Source organism: Carlito syrichta, unplaced genomic scaffold (genome assembly GCF_000164805.1).
Source record: "Carlito syrichta isolate Samal-C Ts95f unplaced genomic scaffold, Tarsius_syrichta-2.0.1 Scaffold315943, whole genome shotgun sequence".
NCBI classification, from domain to species: Eukaryota; Metazoa; Chordata; class Mammalia; order Primates; family Tarsiidae; genus Carlito; species Carlito syrichta.
The window spans coordinates 284,984-304,189 of NW_007260039.1; the positions used below are offsets into that span (position 1 = coordinate 284,984).

At 49.5% G+C, this 19,206-nt stretch overlaps 1 protein-coding gene across 2 annotated transcripts in view; it reads right to left on the bottom strand.

Annotated features, from left to right (window-relative positions):
- Positions 1 to 10,847, bottom strand: part of CABP1 (calcium binding protein 1) — a 14,191-nt gene extending 3,344 nt beyond the window's left edge. Inside the window, exons 1-6 of one of the 2 annotated variants that reach the window (XM_008073554.2) lie at positions 10,678 to 10,847; positions 5,932 to 6,111; positions 3,098 to 3,128; positions 2,666 to 2,809; positions 2,156 to 2,265; positions 1,472 to 1,619 (exon numbers count right to left, since the gene is read on the bottom strand). In XM_008073554.2, coding sequence (XP_008071745.1) covers positions 1,472 to 1,619; positions 2,156 to 2,265; positions 2,666 to 2,809; positions 3,098 to 3,128; positions 5,932 to 6,111; positions 10,678 to 10,761 — 697 coding nt within the window. In that variant the 5' untranslated portion in view covers positions 10,762 to 10,847. The remainder of the gene's footprint in view (positions 1 to 1,471; positions 1,620 to 2,155; positions 2,266 to 2,665; positions 2,810 to 3,097; positions 3,129 to 5,931; positions 6,112 to 10,677) is intronic. The other variant, XM_008073555.2, reaches the window with a different exon arrangement.
- Between the last annotated feature and the right edge of the window lie 8,359 nt (positions 10,848 to 19,206).

Below are 19,206 nucleotides of genomic sequence, written 5' to 3' on the forward strand. Positions count from 1 at the left end.
TGTGGCAGAAGGATCGCCGGAGCCCAGCAGGTAGAGGTTGCGGTGGCCGGGAGCGGCCACTGCACTCCAGTCTGGGCAACAGAGTGAGACTCCAACTCAAAAAAAAAAAAAAGAAAATGCAGAGATTTAAAAAATGGGGCTTTTCTCTCAAAGTTCAGAGTCAAGTGGAAAGACAACTCTAGTTAGCAGTTAGTGACAGTGTGAAGAACAGGTGAGGCTGAAGCGCTGTGGATTTCAGCCTGAGGAACCATGAAAGAGTGCTGGAGGAAGTAGTCCCACTGCTGGGTCTTGAAGGCGACCTTTGAGTTAACAGACCTTAGCCCAAGTAAATAACAGAATAAAAGGACCCCTGGCAAGAAGATGAGCATACCCTAAAGAGCCTAGCAGGTTCATGGGTTACAAGCATTCTGGTGGAGTGTGAGTGAAGGAATGTTGGCATGTGGCTGGGGAGGTAAGCTGTGCTCAGATCTTAGGGAGTCTGGCCAGGCATGGTGGCTTACACCTACAATCCTAACACTTGAGGAGGTCAAGGCAGGAGGATCATTTGAACCCAGGAGTTCGAGACCAGCCAGGGCAACATAGTGAGAGCCTGTCTCTACAAAACAACAACAACACAGATCTTATGGATCCTGGGTGTCAAATTGAGGAGAGAGGTGTTGAGAAAACACCTACCATGGATGGATGCAAGAATGGGTAGACAGATAGATGGTCAGAGATGAATGGGGGCAGATGGACAAAAGAATGAATGGATGATTGGGTAGATGGACATAGATGGGGAAATGACTGAAGAGACAGATGGATAGGTCAATGGAAGGATGGGTGGAAGTATGGGTAGATGAATCGAGACATATGAGTGTATAAATGGAAGTACTGAAGCATGAATGCATAGAGAGAAGTATCCAAGTAGGTGAATGTGTGGGTGAATTCATGGGTGAATGTATAGAAGAATGAATAGATTCAAGAATGGACAGATAAACGTATGAATAAATGGTTACATGAATTATTGTTTAGAGATGGATGAATGGCTCAAACCAGGTGACACGGGACCAAAGTGAGGCCCAAACTCTCCCTGTACAATGACCAGTTGTATACCCAACCCTGAATTGTACCCCACATCTTTAAAATTAAAATTAAATAAACATTAGCAACAAGAACAACAAAAAAAGAGAGAGATGGAAGAATGGATAAACAGGTATCTGAACAAAGAGATGAATGGATGAAAAGATGGAGAGATAGACATGGAAAGACAGATGGATAAATAGGCAGATGGACAGACAGATGCATGAATAGATGTGTGTGGGTAGGGCTAGGAGGTGGATTAAAGGGGTGCCTAGATAGAGGGATGAGAGGTTAGTAGACCAGGGAGATGGAAAGTTAGGGTGGATTGAGGGTTGCAAGATGAATACACAGTTAGAGGGCTCCATGGAGGCCACTGCAGACTCACTTCTCTCCCACTTCAAGCCCCACCTACCTTCAAAGTCCACTCGTCCATCCCCATTGAGGTCTACATCTCGGATAATTTCCTCTATGTCTCGGTGTCCCACCTGATGGCCCAGGAGCTTCCTCATGGCCTCTCGCAACTCACTGGTACTTATCTCCCCATCACCATTGGTGTCAAACTAGAGACGGGAAGGAGGGAAAGATCGTTCTGATATGGAACCCAAGGTTGAGCAGTAGATTCCAAGGCTGAGCTCCAGAGTCATTGGGCCCCCCTTCACCAGAGACCCTTTTCTGTCCAAGCTCCCCAGCTCTGGGACTTGGAGCTAAGGCCTCTTTTCTTTCTTTCTTTTTTTTTTTGAGTTGGAGTCTCACTCAATCGCCTAGGCTGGAGTGCAGTGGCATGCTCACAGCCACCACAGCCTTGACAGGTTGAGCTCAGGCAATTCTTCTACCTCAGCCTTCCAAGTAACTGGAACCACAGGCACATGCCACTGTGCTGACTAATTTTTCTTGATTTATTGTAGAGATGAGATCTCACCATGGCGCCCAGACTGGTCCCAAACCCATAGGCTCAGGCAATCCTCTCACCTCGGCCTCCCAAAGTGCTGGGATTATAGGCGTGAGCCACCGTGCCTGGCCTGTCTCTTTTCAAGTAGCCATCCTGGAGGTGTGATTCCAACAGCCTACCCACCCTCTGCCTGCCATTGCCTGCTACCTCTCGGAAAGCATCTCGCAGTTCCTTTACTCCAATCATATCTGCTGTCTCTGCCAGGAGTTTAGGCCCCATTAGTTCCACGAAGTCATCGAAATCCACATGGCCACCCACTAGAGAAAGAAGAGAGAGCAAGGTCACCCTTGAGCCACTCATTCCCCATCTCCAACTAGGGAACTGATAGAACTGCCAACCCCTCCCTTATCTGCTAACCAGACAGAGACAAACATAATAATAGCAGGCCTCTGTTCAATTCTTACTGGGAGCCAGGTATTAGGCTGTTTTACACATATGCCTTCATTTACTTCCTGTGCGTCACTCCCACATTACATCCCTCGTTTTACAGGTGAGGAAACTGAGGCTCGGAGGTTTCCCCCAGGTCACAGAGCAGGTTTGCCCCAAACCAGAGCTGGAAAGAAGTGGACACAGGATGCAAACCCAGGCCTTTCTGACTGCAGAAGGTTGCCAGGGCGAGAACCAGAAGGGACAGAGGTGCCCAGAAGAGGGACTCACGGTTCATGTTGATCTGCTGGGACAGCTCAATGAGTTCCATCTCAGTGGGCATGTAGCCCATGGTGCGCATGCAGTTGCCCAGGTCCCGGCAGTTGATGTAGCCATCTTTGTCCTTGTCAAATTCTCTGAAGGCCTCTCGTAGCTCTGGGAAGCAAACAAAAGTGGATGTGGTTGGGGGCAGGACCGGCAGAGCCTCTGTGAGCAAAGGCAATCCAAGGCCCCACCAGCTCGAAGAGATGAAACCTGGCGCTTCCCAAGACTCTGGGGTATTTATTTCTCTTGCCTCCTGATCACGCCGCCAGTGGCTGACTTCACAGAAGAGGCCCTGCTCTGTCCCAGGTCCTGTTCCCAGGAGGCCTCTCTTCCCACCAACCTCCCTTTCACCTTCCTGGAAGGCCGAGTAGCCCTTTACTCCAAGGGGCCAAATTTTACCTTCAATCTCCTCTGGTCGCAGCGATCTGTCCTGAAACAAAAAAACGTGTCCTATTAGCAGCAGCAAGGGACAGACAAAATGTCCAACTTGGGAGCCATTCAAGTGGCAGCTGGTGCTGGGTGAGACTTGCTGGGGACAAGGCAGAGGCGTGTGTCTGGATCATGTCCTTGAGGGGAAAATGTGCAGCCCCACTCACTTCTACAGACATGGAAGCTCTTGGGACGTTGACAGATGAGATGCCCAAGGACACAACAGCCCCAGTGGCCTGGGCACAGAACCTCTGTGCTCCAACCCCTTAGTTCAGACACAAGAATGGGTCAGGGCATGGAGCTGGTCAGGAGGCAAAAACCTGCAAATAAAACAGGGTCAGGGAGGTCACAGAGAGAAGAGAGAAGAGCGTACCACCCAATGAAACCAGGAAGAGCTGGGGAGCAGAGTCCTGCAAGGAAGTGGGGCGAAGAGGGTCAGATGTAAGAGAAGCAGGGACTAGACAGGCAGCCCAAGGAGAAGGAGAATGGGGGGGAGAAGAGGGATGTGGAGGCAGAATTGGGGCTGTGCCCTGCTTCCTGGGCACTGCCCCACTTTCTCCAATGTGACCCCCATCCCCATACCTTGCCCCGTCACAGAACACAGCATGGGACCCTGGCAGCTGCCAGTGCCTCTGGTGGCTGCCAGGGTCCAAAGCACACATCTCCAGCCTCAAGCAGTGCCCAGGTCTCCTCAGGGAGTCAAAGAAACCCTGAGTCTGGGCATCAGAACAGATGGCAGAGAAGTCTCCAAAGAGCAGGCCCAGAGGAAGCTCTGGTTGGTGAAGTGCCAGGTGCGCTGGGCCTGCCCAAGAGGGAGACAGACTGGCATGAAACAGATACGGATGTCCAGGTGGACCTGGTGAGTAGACTCCAAAAGTGGTCCACAGGGCCCATCCTCCCCAAGTGTCACAGGTCTCTGCCCTTGGAAAGGGAGGACATGAGGGAGGTGTGCCCATCCTGAGGAGGCTCACCCAGGTATGGGTACACCTCTCATGAACACAGACGTGCAGGCATGCCACGGTGAGCGTGAAACATCTCAGCTGTGCACACAGGCTGTTCCAGCCAACAGGGCCAGGGCAGGAAGAGATGGCCACTCCAAACTGGCCCCAGCACAAGGGATATCACACCAGAAAATCTGAAGCTCATCATCTCAGCAGTATCTTGTGGGACCACCAGGTGCACAGGACCCAGAGCTCAGAGGTGGCTATGCGTGGCAGGACAGCATGGAGGGTGTATGTTAGCTTGCACTGGGCAGGTTGCAAGCTCACAGGTCTTCCAGGTGGCATTTCTAGCTGAGGGTAAGAGTCACCTGAAGGGAGACGTGTCTCTGTGAGATGACTGCATGACTTTCAGTTAAAATGCACATGGCACAAGGATGGGTCACTTCCATTCCAAGACAGACCCATGTGTTCCTAGATGTTGGATTATCAAGAAGGATGCTTTGTGCAAGGAGTTGTACTATCAGTGAGAGTAAGTGTGCAAGTGCCTGCATCTACATATACATGCAGAGCACACTCACTACGACCAGCTACTGAGATATAACAAGTCTTTTCCCACCAATCAGGCCTCCAGTGGCCTTGTGCTTCTCCAGGGCCCAGTTCTACAGGCCTGGGGAGGAACTGGTCCTACTGACCCCCACGGCAGTCCCTTCCAGTCTTCTTATTACATCCAAAGCCCAGGGAGCAGCAAAGCCAGGCACCCCTTGATGGAATGCCTGTGGCTGGAGCTGGTCTGCTGAGCCTTTGTGGCTGGTCCTTCAGGTATGTGTGTGTCCTATGCTCCGGAGTGGAGCCAGGGATGCCTAGTGATGTGGAAGGAAGCCGTGAATAGCAGCTTGGGGTCAAGTGGAAATGAAACGTGTGAACGCTATTTTCTCCCTGATGTATGTGGTTGGGGAGAAGCACATGGGCCTTAGAGTCAGACAAGACTGAGTGCAAAGCCTAGATCCACTACTTCCTAGCAGTGGGGCCTTGGGCAGGTCACTACTGCTCTTGAGCCACTTTTTCCTCCACATCTGTAAAATGTGTCAATACTGGTACCTACCTCACATTATGCACATTCTGTACATTCTGTGAAACAAGCATGTGGCATTCAATAAATGGAACCTATAAGTGCTTGTATCTGTAGCATTATCGTTATCCTCTTCCCTGTGACTATTCAGATACTTGCAAGAGGCTGTCCCATACGGTAGCTACTAGCTACATGTGGCTACATAAATTTGAGTTAGAATGAAATAAATTAATAATTCAGTTCCTTAGCTGCACTAGCCACGTCCCAAGTGGTCAATAGCCACACATGGCTAGTGGCTACTGTGTGGGACAGAACAGAGTGTAGAACATTTCCACCAGCGATGAAAGTTCTACCTGATAGGCTGCATATACAGAATCATTGTTAAGAGCACAGGAGGCTCGTGAGTTGGATTATCCAAGTTTGAATCCTATCTCTACCACTGACTAGCTGTTACCTTGAGCCTGTTACCTCTCCACATAGTTTCCTCATCTGCAGACTGGGGGTGATAAAAGTACCTACCTCTTGGAGTTATTCTGAGGTTTAAATGATGCAGTCCACCAAGATATCAGGCACAGGGCCTGGCACCTAGGAAGCATCCCAAAACAACTCATCATACCTCTTGCTGGTGGACGTAAACTCACCAGCACCTTGTAGCCATGAGTAGAAAACGTTGGGGATCACATCCACATGTTGGGGTACAGGGGCTGCTGTGTACAGACCCCTCCATCTTCCCAGCACCTCCTCATGCCCTGTGAAGCCAAGTTCGGCAGGCTCCACTGGGCCAACTTACGTACAGGCTGCCAGTTTTCAGCGAAGCCCTTGCGCAGGAAAATGCAGGCAGGGCCCAGCAAGTTGTGCATGACAGCGCAGTTCTGGGCCAGCATCAGGAGCGGTCCGGGGAGCTCAGCGTCAGCTGCCAGCCCCTCCTCGCTTGTCTGCACCACCATGTAGCTGGTCTGCTCCTCCTGGCGCATCTTCAGCCAGCACCAAGCAAATACAAAAGAGAGGCAGGGTGTCACCTCCCTGCCCATCCTGGCTTCTGGTCCCAGGAGAGGCTCTCCTCAGGAGAAGAGAGAGTCAAGTAGCAGGGTTCAGAAAGCCCTCAGCATGCACAAGGGTGGGCATCCAGTTGGTCCAACAGATGATGTCTCCAATCCTTGATGGAATCAATTGTTCCAGTAAGAGCTGGATGTGATACCCATCATGTGGCACATGCACACATGTGCGCACACACCCACACGTACATGCGCACTGAGTCACACACTCATGTGCATGCAGAAGAGATCAGAGCAGAGAGAGGTAAGGAGGAAGGTTTTTGTTTTAGCCAATGGGAAGGGGGCACCCAGAGCCCAATGGAACAACATCTTTTCCCATAATGCCCTTAGCATCCCAGCTCAACCAATCTCCAGGGCTAAGTCCTTTCTTCCAGCCCCCAAACCAACTCTGCCCTGCTCCAGCCAGATCCCCACTGGAAGCAATCAGAGCTGGCAACATGGAGAACAGACTCGGCTGATCTGCCAGATTGGAGGTTGCAGATACAGGTGCCAAAGTCGACAAATGAAGCAGGCAGGATGTGAGAGGTGGGGACATAAAAAGTGTAGACCATTCCCCCTCTGAAGGGGCAGCACTACTTAACTCCGGCCCAGTATGGCCAGACCTTCCCATTTAAAGCTGTAGGTGGGCCAGACAAGACACGTCTGTGCATCACATCCCACTCAGTTTGTGATCTCATGACAGACACTCCTGGCCATCCAGCAGTTCTCCTTTTCCTCCCTCCTGCCTTCCCTGGCTTCCTGCCGAGCCCAGAGTGCAGGACCTCTAGAGGCCTTCTCTGCTTACCAAATATAGCGGTGCTCCCAGGCTCTGGCCAACCCATCCTCTTCCCTGAAGGTTCCCATGGAGCTATAAAAAGTCAGCACTGCCCACAGACCTGCCCCTTAGGACTGCAACAGCATCCAGACACAACATTCAGTTCTCCCCGGACTCCCCATGATGCCCAGTGCCTCTCCAGAATCCAGGCTGGGTACTCTCTGCCTTTAACTTTGGCTTGGATGCCAAAGAGATTTGGAGAAACTTCCCAAGGAACCATGGAGTCACTGAAATCCTGAGGCCTGTCTTTGTCAAGAACCCCAGAGCTGCAAACCCTGTCCTTCCATCCTATGGCATTGTATTTCCAGCCAGCTTCCTCCAGAACAAAGAAGGACATGCCATGAGGAGATCCCAAGACCTAGGGCAGCCTGTCCTCCCAGGCTGAGCAGCAGAACAACCCTCTGCTCCATCTCGTCCTCTCCTGCTTCTTTCCCTGGAAGCCCCATACTGTGGGACTATAGATGGAGATTCCCTTCCATCTTCCTAAGCCCCTTCCAGGTCTAAAGGGGGAGGCGTAATTTCTGGTTCTGCAAAGGGGAAGCAGAAACTCAGATATGAGGTGAAGGAACTCAGCCCAAGGCTCAAGTGTGATAAGTACAATAAAAGTCAGTTTTAGGTACTCTCAGATGTCAGACCCACAAAGGGCCCATTCTGGTTTGATGCCCCAAAGAGGTAAGATTCGGAGCCTCAGCTGCTCTCAGTCAGACTTCCAGGATCTCAGCTGGAGCTAAGGCAGAACAAGAGTGATCTTTCGCATTTGGGAGGGTGGATCAAAGGAAACCTTGGAGTAGACAGTGGTCTAACCCCAGGAACAATCTCAGGAGCTGTCTGTAGAGAGCCAGCCTTTTAGTTTCTGGCTGAATCTTGTGCAATTCACTCGGAGAAAGCACAACACAGGAAGGAGGGGAGGCAGCAGGTGCCACCGAACTCTGAGAGGCAGTTTAGCATGCTGGTTGTGGACTCAGACAGTCTTAGGGACAAATTCTGGCTCTGCCATTGGCTTGCTGCATGACCCTGGACAAGTCACTCCACCCCTCTATGCTTCAGTTTCCTTCTTTGTACAATGGGGATGATCACGACTACTCACAGGATTCCTGTGAGAAGTAAATGCACATAAAGTGCTTTGCACAGTGCTCAGAGCACGAGAAGAGTCAAAGAGAGTTGCCATAATGATAATAATGATGATGATGGTGATGGTGGTGGTGGTGATGCAACTTAAGAGCGGCTGGGTACCAGAAGGCATTTACTTCTGACTGCAGAGGAAGTGGGGGAACATCTGCCAATCAGGAAAGAAATGAGAAGGATGGGGAGGAATTTGCTCCCATGAAGAACGAAGCAGTGGTAGCTGGGGAATTTCCACTGTATCTCTTGATCATAACACTGCCTGGCACCAAGTTCCCCAGAGGCTGCAGCTCTCCGGTCAGTGATGGCACCTGACAGCCTGGTCCTGCCCAGCTCCGAGCCTGAAGCAGGCTGCCTCCAACCATTACCAGTTTCCCGGCTACCACTTGGGAAGCCAAGTGGGCAGCGGCCCATGGACCGACAATGTCTCCTGGCACCAAGGGGATGTCTCCGAAGGGCACCATGGCAACAGGAGGGGCCAGCATGCCTCATGACCTAACAGCTTTCTAACAACAGAAGCTGGCCAAGACTACATGGGTCAAAGCTCCCTCTCACTGCAGGTACTCGAGGAGAAGATGAGTGAGGGAGCGCTTGGTGAGGGGGAGAGGTGATCGCTGCACTGAGTGGGAATTTGGACTAACTGGTCTCTGAGGTCAGGTCCAGAAATCTATGAATAACATTTCTGACAGCAGGAGAAAGAGAGAGGCGGCCTCTCATAGAGGAAAAAATACAAACAAAATACCAGGTCTGATTTCACACAGACCAGGACTTAAATCCCAGCTCTGTTTCCTGTCAACTATATGATCTTAGGAAGACTCTTATCTCTGAGTCCAGCTCCTTTCTCAATAAAACAGCCAAGAGAACTTTAGTGGGAAAGAGCAAATGAGATAACATGTTAGAAATGTTGTAAATATTCAGTAGAAAGTAATATTAGTGATAGCATTAAAAAAACATGAAATTGAATGCAACAAGTTTTGTGTTCTCTTACCTTACTCTATGGACTCAAAGCCTCTATTTTCTTTTTCTCCCCCATCCTTCTTTTCTAAAACCCAGAGTGGAAAAATGTTGATGATGACAATAATACTAACATATATTGAGTACTGTATGCCAGGCACTGTGCATGTCACTTTACTTAGGTCTCACAGTCACTTTAAGAGAGTGTCCCCAGCTGACAGACAAGGGGGCTGAGGAACAGAGAGGTTAAGTAATTTGCCCAAGGTCACATGGCTGGAAAGAGGGGACCTGAGTAGTCTGACTCTGAAGCACTTGGCTGTGTAAGAAAGATGGGTAGGACAGAAGGATAATTCTTGTCCTTACATTTATCTCTTCAAGCACTGGGCAGAACCTATTACAAGGGCTTTTGTCCTGTGGTTCTCTAGACTAATTCAAATCCATTTCTGCTTCTCTGAAACAGCGCGGAGGCCACTTGCGATGCAGAAGACTCCCCTAAGAAGATAACAGATTATGGGGGGGTGTGCACAGAGGAAACACTCACCCCCAAAGGATCTAAGGAACAGTAACGATTAAAAGGAATTTGATGTGAGCAGCTTAGCCAAATGAGGAAGACGACAAGCAGAAAAACCCAAAATGTCCTAAATTGAGAGGCTGTCAAACTGACAGAGGAGGTGGAATGGGACTAGGGAGAGGCACCAGCAGTTAACCTGAGACCTGAGGAAAGTCCTTTAGCCCCTGTGAATGGCAATCAAGTTCCTTGTCTGGAAATTGGAAGAATTGGAGGAAAACATTCCCCTCATCCCTTCTTCCTTTAAATAATATCTGTGAGTCTATTCTACGGCCTGAATACTGAGGACTGAAAAAACAGACACAGCCCACCTGAAGCAAAACCCTATAGATAGATGCAAGCCCAGCCTTGTGTGAAAGATGCTTTAGAGGTGATTATTTGCTTCCCCAAAGGAACTCTTGTTTTAAAAAATTATACCAGTGAATAAGCAATACATTCACTAGAGAAAGTGACTGCTATAAATTTCTGCTCAACGTATGTCCTGGGCATACGTTTTTGATGGAAACAATCCTGGGCTCTGAACCAGTCTGGCCCAACTTGAGATTCTCTGACTTAACTCATGAAGGAATGGGGGCAGAAGGGGATACCTTGTCTGGTTCCTTTCAATAGCAATGGCATCGACTTCAAACCCCACAATTTTAAAGGTTTAGAGAGCACCAGAGAGGGTCACAGACCATCAAAGGATATGAATCAGCCCTCAGTCCTGCTATAGATCCTTATCTATCAGTTTCAAGGGAGTCTGTCCACTGACATCCTAAAAAGCCACACTTTCATTTTACAGACCAGAAGCCCCAAAGCTCGTGGTTTCTCTCCTAAAATTCCCACCCCCAACCCCATGCCCAAAGCCTAGGATGCAGAAAACTGATAAGAGGGTGTCTGCGGGTAGGAATGGGGAAGCAGCTCTGGACAGAACCTATGGGAAGGGTAGCAAGTTTCAGAAGCCCACCCCTTCTGTGCCCACTCTCTGGGACAGATGGAGAGAGACCCCAGTCCCCAGCCCCAGATCCTGGAAACTCCAGAAACATACCTTCCTTGAAAGATTTCTCAGTGGAGACTTGACACAGTTGCCCATCCTAAGTTGAGGCAGCCCTGCTCGGGATCCCGGGTCCATGAAGGAGGCTCCTTGGGGGCTGAGGACCTTCGTCCCAGTCTCTGCCAACCCCAGCCTCCCTCTGTCTGTGCTGCTCTTCCTCCAGGACCGAAGTGAGCCCTCTCTTTCGCGCGTGCTCTCTTACTGTCTGCCTGCTTTCTGATTTTTTTTTTTTTTTTTTTTGTGATTGTGTGTGTGTTTGTGTGTGTGGGTTTAACTTTCTGGGCACTTTCTTAAGATGAAAGCAGAAGGGAAGAGTGCAGGGCACAGAGAAAATCGCCCAGAGAGCTAATGGCAGAGGGCAGCCAAGCAGGAGAAGGCTGCTGGATCATCTACATCAGATTAGAGCTGAGTCCTCTCTCTCTGGTTCTCTCCCCTTCCCTCGGCCCCTCCTTTCTGGCTGCAAAATCTGCAGGGAGATTGCCTCAGGGAGGCAGCCCAGAATGGCAGCTGCAGCTGGGAATTAGGCCAGCAGATCCAGAAGGGGAAGCTAGCTAGTTTGGGTCCCCAAAGCCAGGGTGCCTGCCTCATAGCTCCCAGTCTTGTGTGTGCATACACACACACACACACATACACATACACGCACACACACGCATACATGCACAAGCACCCACGGAGATTGACGCGGCTTCCAAAGAGCAGTGAGCTGGACAAGCACACATCCTCATTGCCTGCCCCCTGGCAATTCCAGCTGCGGCTCCAGTTGAGGGCCTGGGAAGTCTTGTGACGCCTCCATCACGCTCCATTTTTCACACTAGCTCTCATCACCGAAATGGGCCTAGGCCCCGGGGCCCAGCAGTGCAGCTGAGCCCACAGCCAGACCAGATCCTCCTGTTGCCTTCGCTGTATGCGATCTCTCCAACCCAAAGGAAGCCAAGAGATGGCCCTGAAAGGGATATGACGGAGGCAGCACAGGCACAAAAGGCAAAAGCAAGGTCCAGGAACCTTCTCGTCATCCTTGGCCTCATCCTGAGCCCCTTTCACTGGCTTCCTTGGGGTGTCCAGCAAAGGAGTCCTTGATGAAGCGGTCTTCAGGTTCCCACAGCTGGAACTTTTCAGGTGACTGGCTCTTCCTCCTCCCTCCAGGGTCCGGCTTTGGCGTGAATTCATCTCATGTCTCAGATGTCCCATCGGAGACCTGCAGCCTGAGCCAGATGCCCTGAAAGGAAGTGTCCCTGAAGCCAGCTTTTCCCAGCAGGGGGCACCAGAGATAGACTGGCGAGCAGAACTCCCAGGGCCCTGGTGCAGCCGGCTCTTACACACAAGGCTTTTCAGTTGGAGAGGCTCCTTTCCCAGGGACTTTTGTCCAGTTCCAAGTGGCCGCTCAGAACTCCCAATAGGGAAGACGGGTGCAGATGCCACCCAGAGGGCGCTACAGGCTCACTCCTAGAGAGCCGGGAAGGAGGTCCCTGGAGAGTTCACAGAGACCCTGGTGCTGCTGATGACAACCATGCGATGTTCTAATCAAGGGAGTTCCTTGGCAACCTTGTTTGGGCCAAACCTCTGGAGGGGGAGAAGAAGAAGGAAAGGCCACCCCCTGGGGACAAGGGGAGGAGTCTGAGGCATGGGGTGTGGACACTTAAAGAACAGGAAAGAGGGTGAAGACACCAGGGAGCTGGAACGGGAAGAGGGAGCCGGCAACATAAATGCCTTCTTCAAAGACACGTCTCACGGAAATAGAGTGAAGGAAGCACTCTGCAGGCCTGGGCAGGGGTCAGGGTCAGTGGATTCCGACAATGGGAAGGATGGGGAGGCCTGGGGTTGAATCTTAGCTCCACCAGTTTCTGACTGGGTGGCCACCTCTCATTCCTGGGTTTCATTTCCACCACTGGAAAATGAGGTTTCCTCTACCTTACTTTTTTTTTTTTTTTTTTGAGTCAGAGTCTCACGCTGTCACCCAGGCTAGAGGGCAGTGGCATGATCACGGTTCAACGCAGCCTCAATCTTCTGGGTCCAGCCTCCTGAGTAGCTGAGACTACAGGTGTGTACCACCATGCCTGACTAATTTTTTTTATTTTTGTAGAGACAAGGTCTAGCAATGTTGCCTAGGCTAGTCTCAAACTCCTGGCCCAAGCAATCCTCTCACCCTGGTCTCCCAAAGTGCTAGGATTACAGGTATGAGCCACCATGCCCAGCCCTCTACTTTATTTATAAAGATCACAGGGGAAAGTGTGAGGCACATAATCGGTACTAGATAAATGATTATTAACATGAGAAAAAGAAGTATCACTTGTCCAATGTATAAATGTCAGGCACTGTGCATGGCTCTGGGAATGTTGTGAGAAACAAGATAAACACAGTACTTACTTTCTGGAAGCTTATATTCTAGCAGGTGGGTAGGAGATATTAACAAGCTATGAACACAGTTATTTAATTACATGTCAGATAAATCCTATGAAGGGAAAACAAAAAAACTCTGAGAATGTGACACGGGGAATCTGTCTTAGTCTGTGGGGATCAGAAAAGATGTGCAGGCAAAATCTAGAAAGATCATATGCAGACTCTTTTGAAAAGACAGGGCTTGCTGGGCTCGGTGGCTCAGTTTGTAATCCCACGCCTTTGGGAGGCTGAGGTGAGTGGATTGCCTGAGCCCGTGGGTTTGAGACCCACCTGGGTAACTTGGTGAGACCTCATCTCTACAATAAATAAAAAATTAGCCAGGTATGGTAGCGTACGCTAGTTCCAGCTACTTGGAAGGCTGGGAAGGATCACCGGAGTCCAGCAGGTCCAGGCTGCGGTGGCCGGGAGGGGCCACTGCACTCCAGTCTAGGCGACAGAGTAAGACTCCAACTCAAAAAAAGAAAAAAGAAAAAAGAAAAAAAAAGACAGGGCTCACTAGGGTCCCCAGAGGGGAGCTTAGGTTAGGCTCCAGATACAAATGGGTGGATATATATAAAAGCAAAGGCAGCACAGTGTAAAGCAGAGGTTCACAGTGTAAAGCAGTGTAAAGTTGGCCATAGATTTGAATCCCTGGGGAGGTCCCAAGAAATTATGATTTAATAGATTTAGGCAGGCTACAGACATTTAGTGTTGTTTAGTACTCCCCAGGTAATTCTAACCTGCAGCTAGTGTTGAGAACCACTGATGTAGAGGTTAAGAGCTTGAAATGCAGAGTCAGGCTGACTTGGGTTCAAATCTTGCCCTGCTGTTTAGTAACTATGTGGTCTTGAGGACAAGTTGATCTTTCTGAGCTTCAGTTTCTTCATTTATAAAATGGAGATTCTAATAGCACCTCCCATGGGGCTCTTGTGAGGAGTTAATGAGATAATACATGCAAAAGGCTTGGCATCACGCTGAGCACACCGGCATTGGTCTTTTTTTTTTTTTTGAGTTGGAGTCTCACTCTGTCGCCCAGACTGGAGTGCAGTGGCCACTCTCAGCCATTGCAGCCTCAACCTGCTGGGCTCCGGCGATCCTTCCGCCTCAGCCTCCTGAGTAACTGGAACTACAGGCGCGCGCTATCACGCCTGGCTAATTTTTGATTTATTGTAGACATGAGGTCTTGCCAAGTTGCCCAAGCGGGTCTTGAACCCGCGAGCTCAGGCAATCCACCGGCATTGGTCTTTTTTTTTTTTTTTTGAGTTGGCGTTTCACTCTGTCGCCCAGACTGGAGTGCAGTGGCCGCTCCCGGCCACCAAGCCTCGACCTGCTGGGCTCCGGCAATCCTTCTGCCTCAGCCTTCCAAGTAGCTGGAACAACAGGTGCACGCTACCATGCCCGGCTAATTTTTTGATTTATTGTGGAGATGAGGTCTCGCCAAGTTGCCCAGGCAGGTCTTGAACCCGCGGGCTCAGGCAATTCACTCATCACAGCCTCCCAAAGGCGCGAGATTACAGGCTGAGCCACCCAGCCCGGCTGGCATTGGTCTTAAAGGGCCAGGGGTGACATCCTTTCATTCAGCAGGGCATCCACTCAGTCAGAGCTGGTGACTCCTGCCCCCTTCAGGCCAGCCCTGGGCATAGCACCCATTTGTCGACCTTAGGATATATGCCTTGGAGACAGGAGACAGAAAAATGAGGCCCCTAAAGAAAAGTCATGTACTTTAAAGAATCCCAGCCCACTTTGGGGTTAGGGGTTGACATTAGCTTGAGACTTAAGGGCATCAAGGAATCCAGGGATTCAGATGTGATGTTTCAAAGCTTATTTAAGCTACCCTGAAGGAGGCAGATGGGCAGGAGGGGAAATAACTTGACCATTGGTAGGAAATAAAAAAGGGCCAAACAAGCCGGGCTCGGTGGCTCAGCCTGTAATCCCGCACTTAGGGAGGCTGACGTGAGTGGATTGCCTGAGCCTGCGGGTTCGAGACCCACCTGGGCAACTTGGCGAGACTGCATCTCTACAATAAATAAAAAATTAGCCGGGTGTGGTAGCGCACGCCTGTAGTTCCAGCTACTTGGAAGGCTGAGGCGGAAGGATTGCCGGAACTCAGCAGGTCGAGGCTGTGGTGGCCGGGAGCGGCCACTGCACTCCAGTCTGGGTGACAGAGTGAGACTCCAACTCAAAAAAAAAAAAAAAAGGGCCAAACAGCAGGGCTTACTCTAAAGAGTGAAGCATGTTGTGTGGCTCCCTCCTCGTCCCTATCACTATGACAGCAGTCTCTGGGCCTTGGGAAGTCACACTATGAGTTCTAGAATGGAATAACAGGATCAGAGGGATGAGAAGGATAAACTCATTGCTGATTACTCCTGATTAGTAGGGAGCTGGCCTTTGGCCCTGGTCAGTTCTGTCACTAGCATTGGAATTTAGCCCAACGCTAAGACACTCGGGGAAAGCTGGGCTATAACATGAGAGGTGCTTAGCAGATGCTTCTGACAAATAGGAAATACATTCATGTGACTTCCCACCAAACCAGCATGGTATATACAGCACAGGCAGGTGTGTTTGGAGTTAGGCAGACCACAATTCTCATCACAGTTCTGTCATTTACTTATGATGTGACCTTTGGACAAGTCACTTCCTCTCTCGAGTTTTCCTCATCATGCTATGAAGATAATGACAGGATACTCTGTCTACTATTTAGTGGGCTCTAGGTTAAGATCTCAAGAACTATTGTTGTTTCCCAAATTCAGCTGGAGGCAAACACTGACATCTTGGAAGACTCACACTAAACTGACTCTAAGCCCGGTCGCCTATGATTGATATAAGCCACAAATTGACCTTTGCTTCCCTGTTTCCTAGGCCCCAGAAGAAAGTCAATAGGGCTCCAAGCCCTCTCAGAAAGAAGTACGGCAAGACTTGGCTGGGGCAGGAGTGAAAAATATACATGGCCCTCTTCCTAGGCACATAGGCCTAGTGTGATTAAATCTGTTAGGATCCAAACCATCATGGCCTCTCTTCTCATCTAAACCACAGGAACTAAAAAAATATCTCTGAGGCTGGTGATACCATTCATTCATTCCCACTCATTAATTATTGTGATTCTGCTCTGTGCAAAGCAGTATGAGAACATGGCTAGCCTCTCCACATTCGAAAAGATGTTTCTAAAGCTGGAAAAAAGGGAAGGGCAGGACAGAGCTGTGGGTTTTATCCACATTTGCCTCCTCTACGAGGCGTGTTTCTTCTCAAGTTTAAGGTAAGGAGTAAAAAGGCTGTTTCTTAAAATAGTCTTCCTAGACCCAAAGCCACATTTCATGCCTATTCTGAGTTAATTTCTTACATCACATCTTCTCTAGGCAGCTAGGAGATATGTCCTTAGCTGGCCACAAAGAGGAAACTGGGGAAGATCCTTTGACATTCAGGTCCTTCCTTTAATAGCCTTTTTCATCTGGCTCAGAGTCAGTTTTCAAAGTACCTTACACAGGCCCTCATTCAATTACTCTATTAATAACAGCAATAACATTAATGAAGGCTGCCCTTTACCTGGCGCCCACTATGAACCAGGCATTTGATATCCTTAATCTTGTGTAAGCCTTGTAATAACTCTGCAAAGCAGTTTTTGTCAATCTCATTTCTGAATGAAGAAACCAAGACCAGAGAGAGAAAATAACATGCCCAAGGTCACGAAGAGAGAAAGTGACTGAGCCGGGATTAGAACTTACAGCTCTGTTGTCTCCCAAGCCACCATTTCATGCCTTAGACTCAAAACCACACTACCTCCATACAGGCAATAAGGTCACTGGAAGAAGCCTAATTCCTGTTTCCCCTAATGTAGGGATCTGTCTTGGTAACTTTCATGTTACTTTGAATTCTGGTTCTCCCAGACCGTACTACAAATGGCAAGAAGTTCTCTGCAGTTAATCAACAACAACAACAACAACAATAATAATAGCTGGTTGGGTGCAGTAGCCCACGCCCGTACTCCCAGCACTTTGGGAGGTGGAGGCGAGAGGATTGCCTGAGCCCAGGAACTTGAGGCCCGCCCGAGCAACATAGCAAGATCTCATCTCTAAAAAATTTTTTTTAATTAAAAAAAAAAACCAATAATAGTAACTAACATTGATAGAGCTCTTGCCCTGGGCCATGTTCTGAGCCAAGCTCTCTCTCTCTATATATCTTCTTACCTCATTTAATCTCCCAAACACCCTGTTGATCTCTAATTTGCACATTAAAAAAAGAGGTTAAGCAATTCACTTAAGTTTTTTAAAAAATGAAATTTGAGGAGACATACAAAATACACTTCCCCAGGGCTATATTTTGCCCTAAGCAGATCCTATCTAAAAGTTTTTGTATTCAGAATCCCATTTCGGTTCTCTTAGGGACAGAATCTCAATGCAGAGAGGGGAAAAGGGAAGACTAATTTCTCTCTGTCACCGGAGACTGGAGGCTCTGACACAAAAGTCCCACCCTGGGTTTGTTGTTGTTGCTGTCGTTATTCAAGCAGAAGCCTTGGAGGTATCCGCAGGAAACCTGAACTAAATGTGCCGGGCTTTAAAGGAAAAGTCCGCAGCTTTTTCTTTAAAAGAGGCAAGAGCTTCCAGAGGGAGGTAGTAAATATTTGATGGGACCTTCCAGCTCCTCCTGACTCAGGTGACCCTGGTGACATTTCAGAACACTGGGCTGGAGAATATTCTTCACTTAAGGTCTGAGAAATTAGAAAGCAGAACAAAAGCATGTAGCTGAAATGCTCTGCACTCAGAAAGGGGCCATGTAGGCAATTTCTGCAAGACAGGAAAGAAAGGGCTCTTTTTCCAGGAGCTGAGTCAGATCACCAGCCAACTGAGTAACTGTGGCAGTAACCAGAAGGTATATGATTCTGGGCCAATGACCTACCCTTCCAAATTACTAGATATAGCCAGAACCCTGGCTATCATGTTCACTGTTGCTTCCCTGGTGTCTAGCAAATGTCTGAACAAAGTAGGTCCTCAAGAAGTATTTAATGAATGAATTGGTATCACCCATTCAACAACACAGCATTTCTGCTGCAACCCAGCCCAGATCCACAGACCACTCCTGCCCTTACAGTCTATACCTCCTCACTCACACGCAAGCCACTACAGCGAACTTCTCCCTTGACACGTCCCCTCACTAACTCACAGCTCTGTATCCACATCTCCACTCTGGAGAGAACTGTTTCCAGCTAACTCGGCTAATGAGGGCTCCCTGTGGTAACAAAGCCATACACTACTGCCCTATCACCCCACCGCAGCAGCCCCGTGCAACCCAAATCCATGTGCAGCTGCCTTCATGTCAGACCTCCACTGGCATCAGCCACTGCAGAGTAGTATTTTGAAAAGAACTGTAAGATCTGAAGCAAAACACACACTCACAGGCCTCCTTGGGATTCTGATCTGGTGTGGCAAGCCAGGAGCTTCTTTATGCTAGATTCTCGCACAGAAAGGCTCAAGCCCCTCTCTTTCCCCATAAACCACGCAAACACTGATCAGACCTCTGCATTACACCCCTCCTTGTCTGCCGCAGGACTGTCTCAAGTCAGTGCCAGTGAGTTTGACTTGATTACAGACTCAGAACTAGAGGAAATGCTGACTTTGCTCAGGAGTTCACAGGTTCCTCTCTACTCAGCCTCTCTCCCCGTCAGCCCCAAACTGCAGACCGGGGACAGTGACTACAGAGCTGTTTTTAAAGGGCAGATGCCCAGGTGCCTGGGACCCTTCAGGGAAAGGGCTGGGGGAAACAAAACAAAGCCACTGGTGGCCTTTGCGTGGCCTTTCTGACCCTAGAAGGCACACCAACTGAGACTGGGGTTCCTGAGTGCTGGTCCACAGCTTACAACCCGACGACTGCCCAGGGGCCATCCTAATGGCATCCCCGGAGTGACAACCTCCTTAAAACCCTTCAAAGTTCCCATCTGAGTCACAGCTCCTCACAGCCCCTTCATGACTAGACACCTCTTTGCTTTCCTGACATGTTTGAATCCCCTAACTTTTCCCAGGCCTTTGAAGACATATAGGCAATGGCTGGGGTCCCTCTTCCCATGCAAGACTGTGTACTCTGAGATCCCCTCTTGATCCCCCGACTCCAACCCCCTCGCTCTCTTGAGTCGCTCTCTGGCCGAGGCGCGCCCCTCTT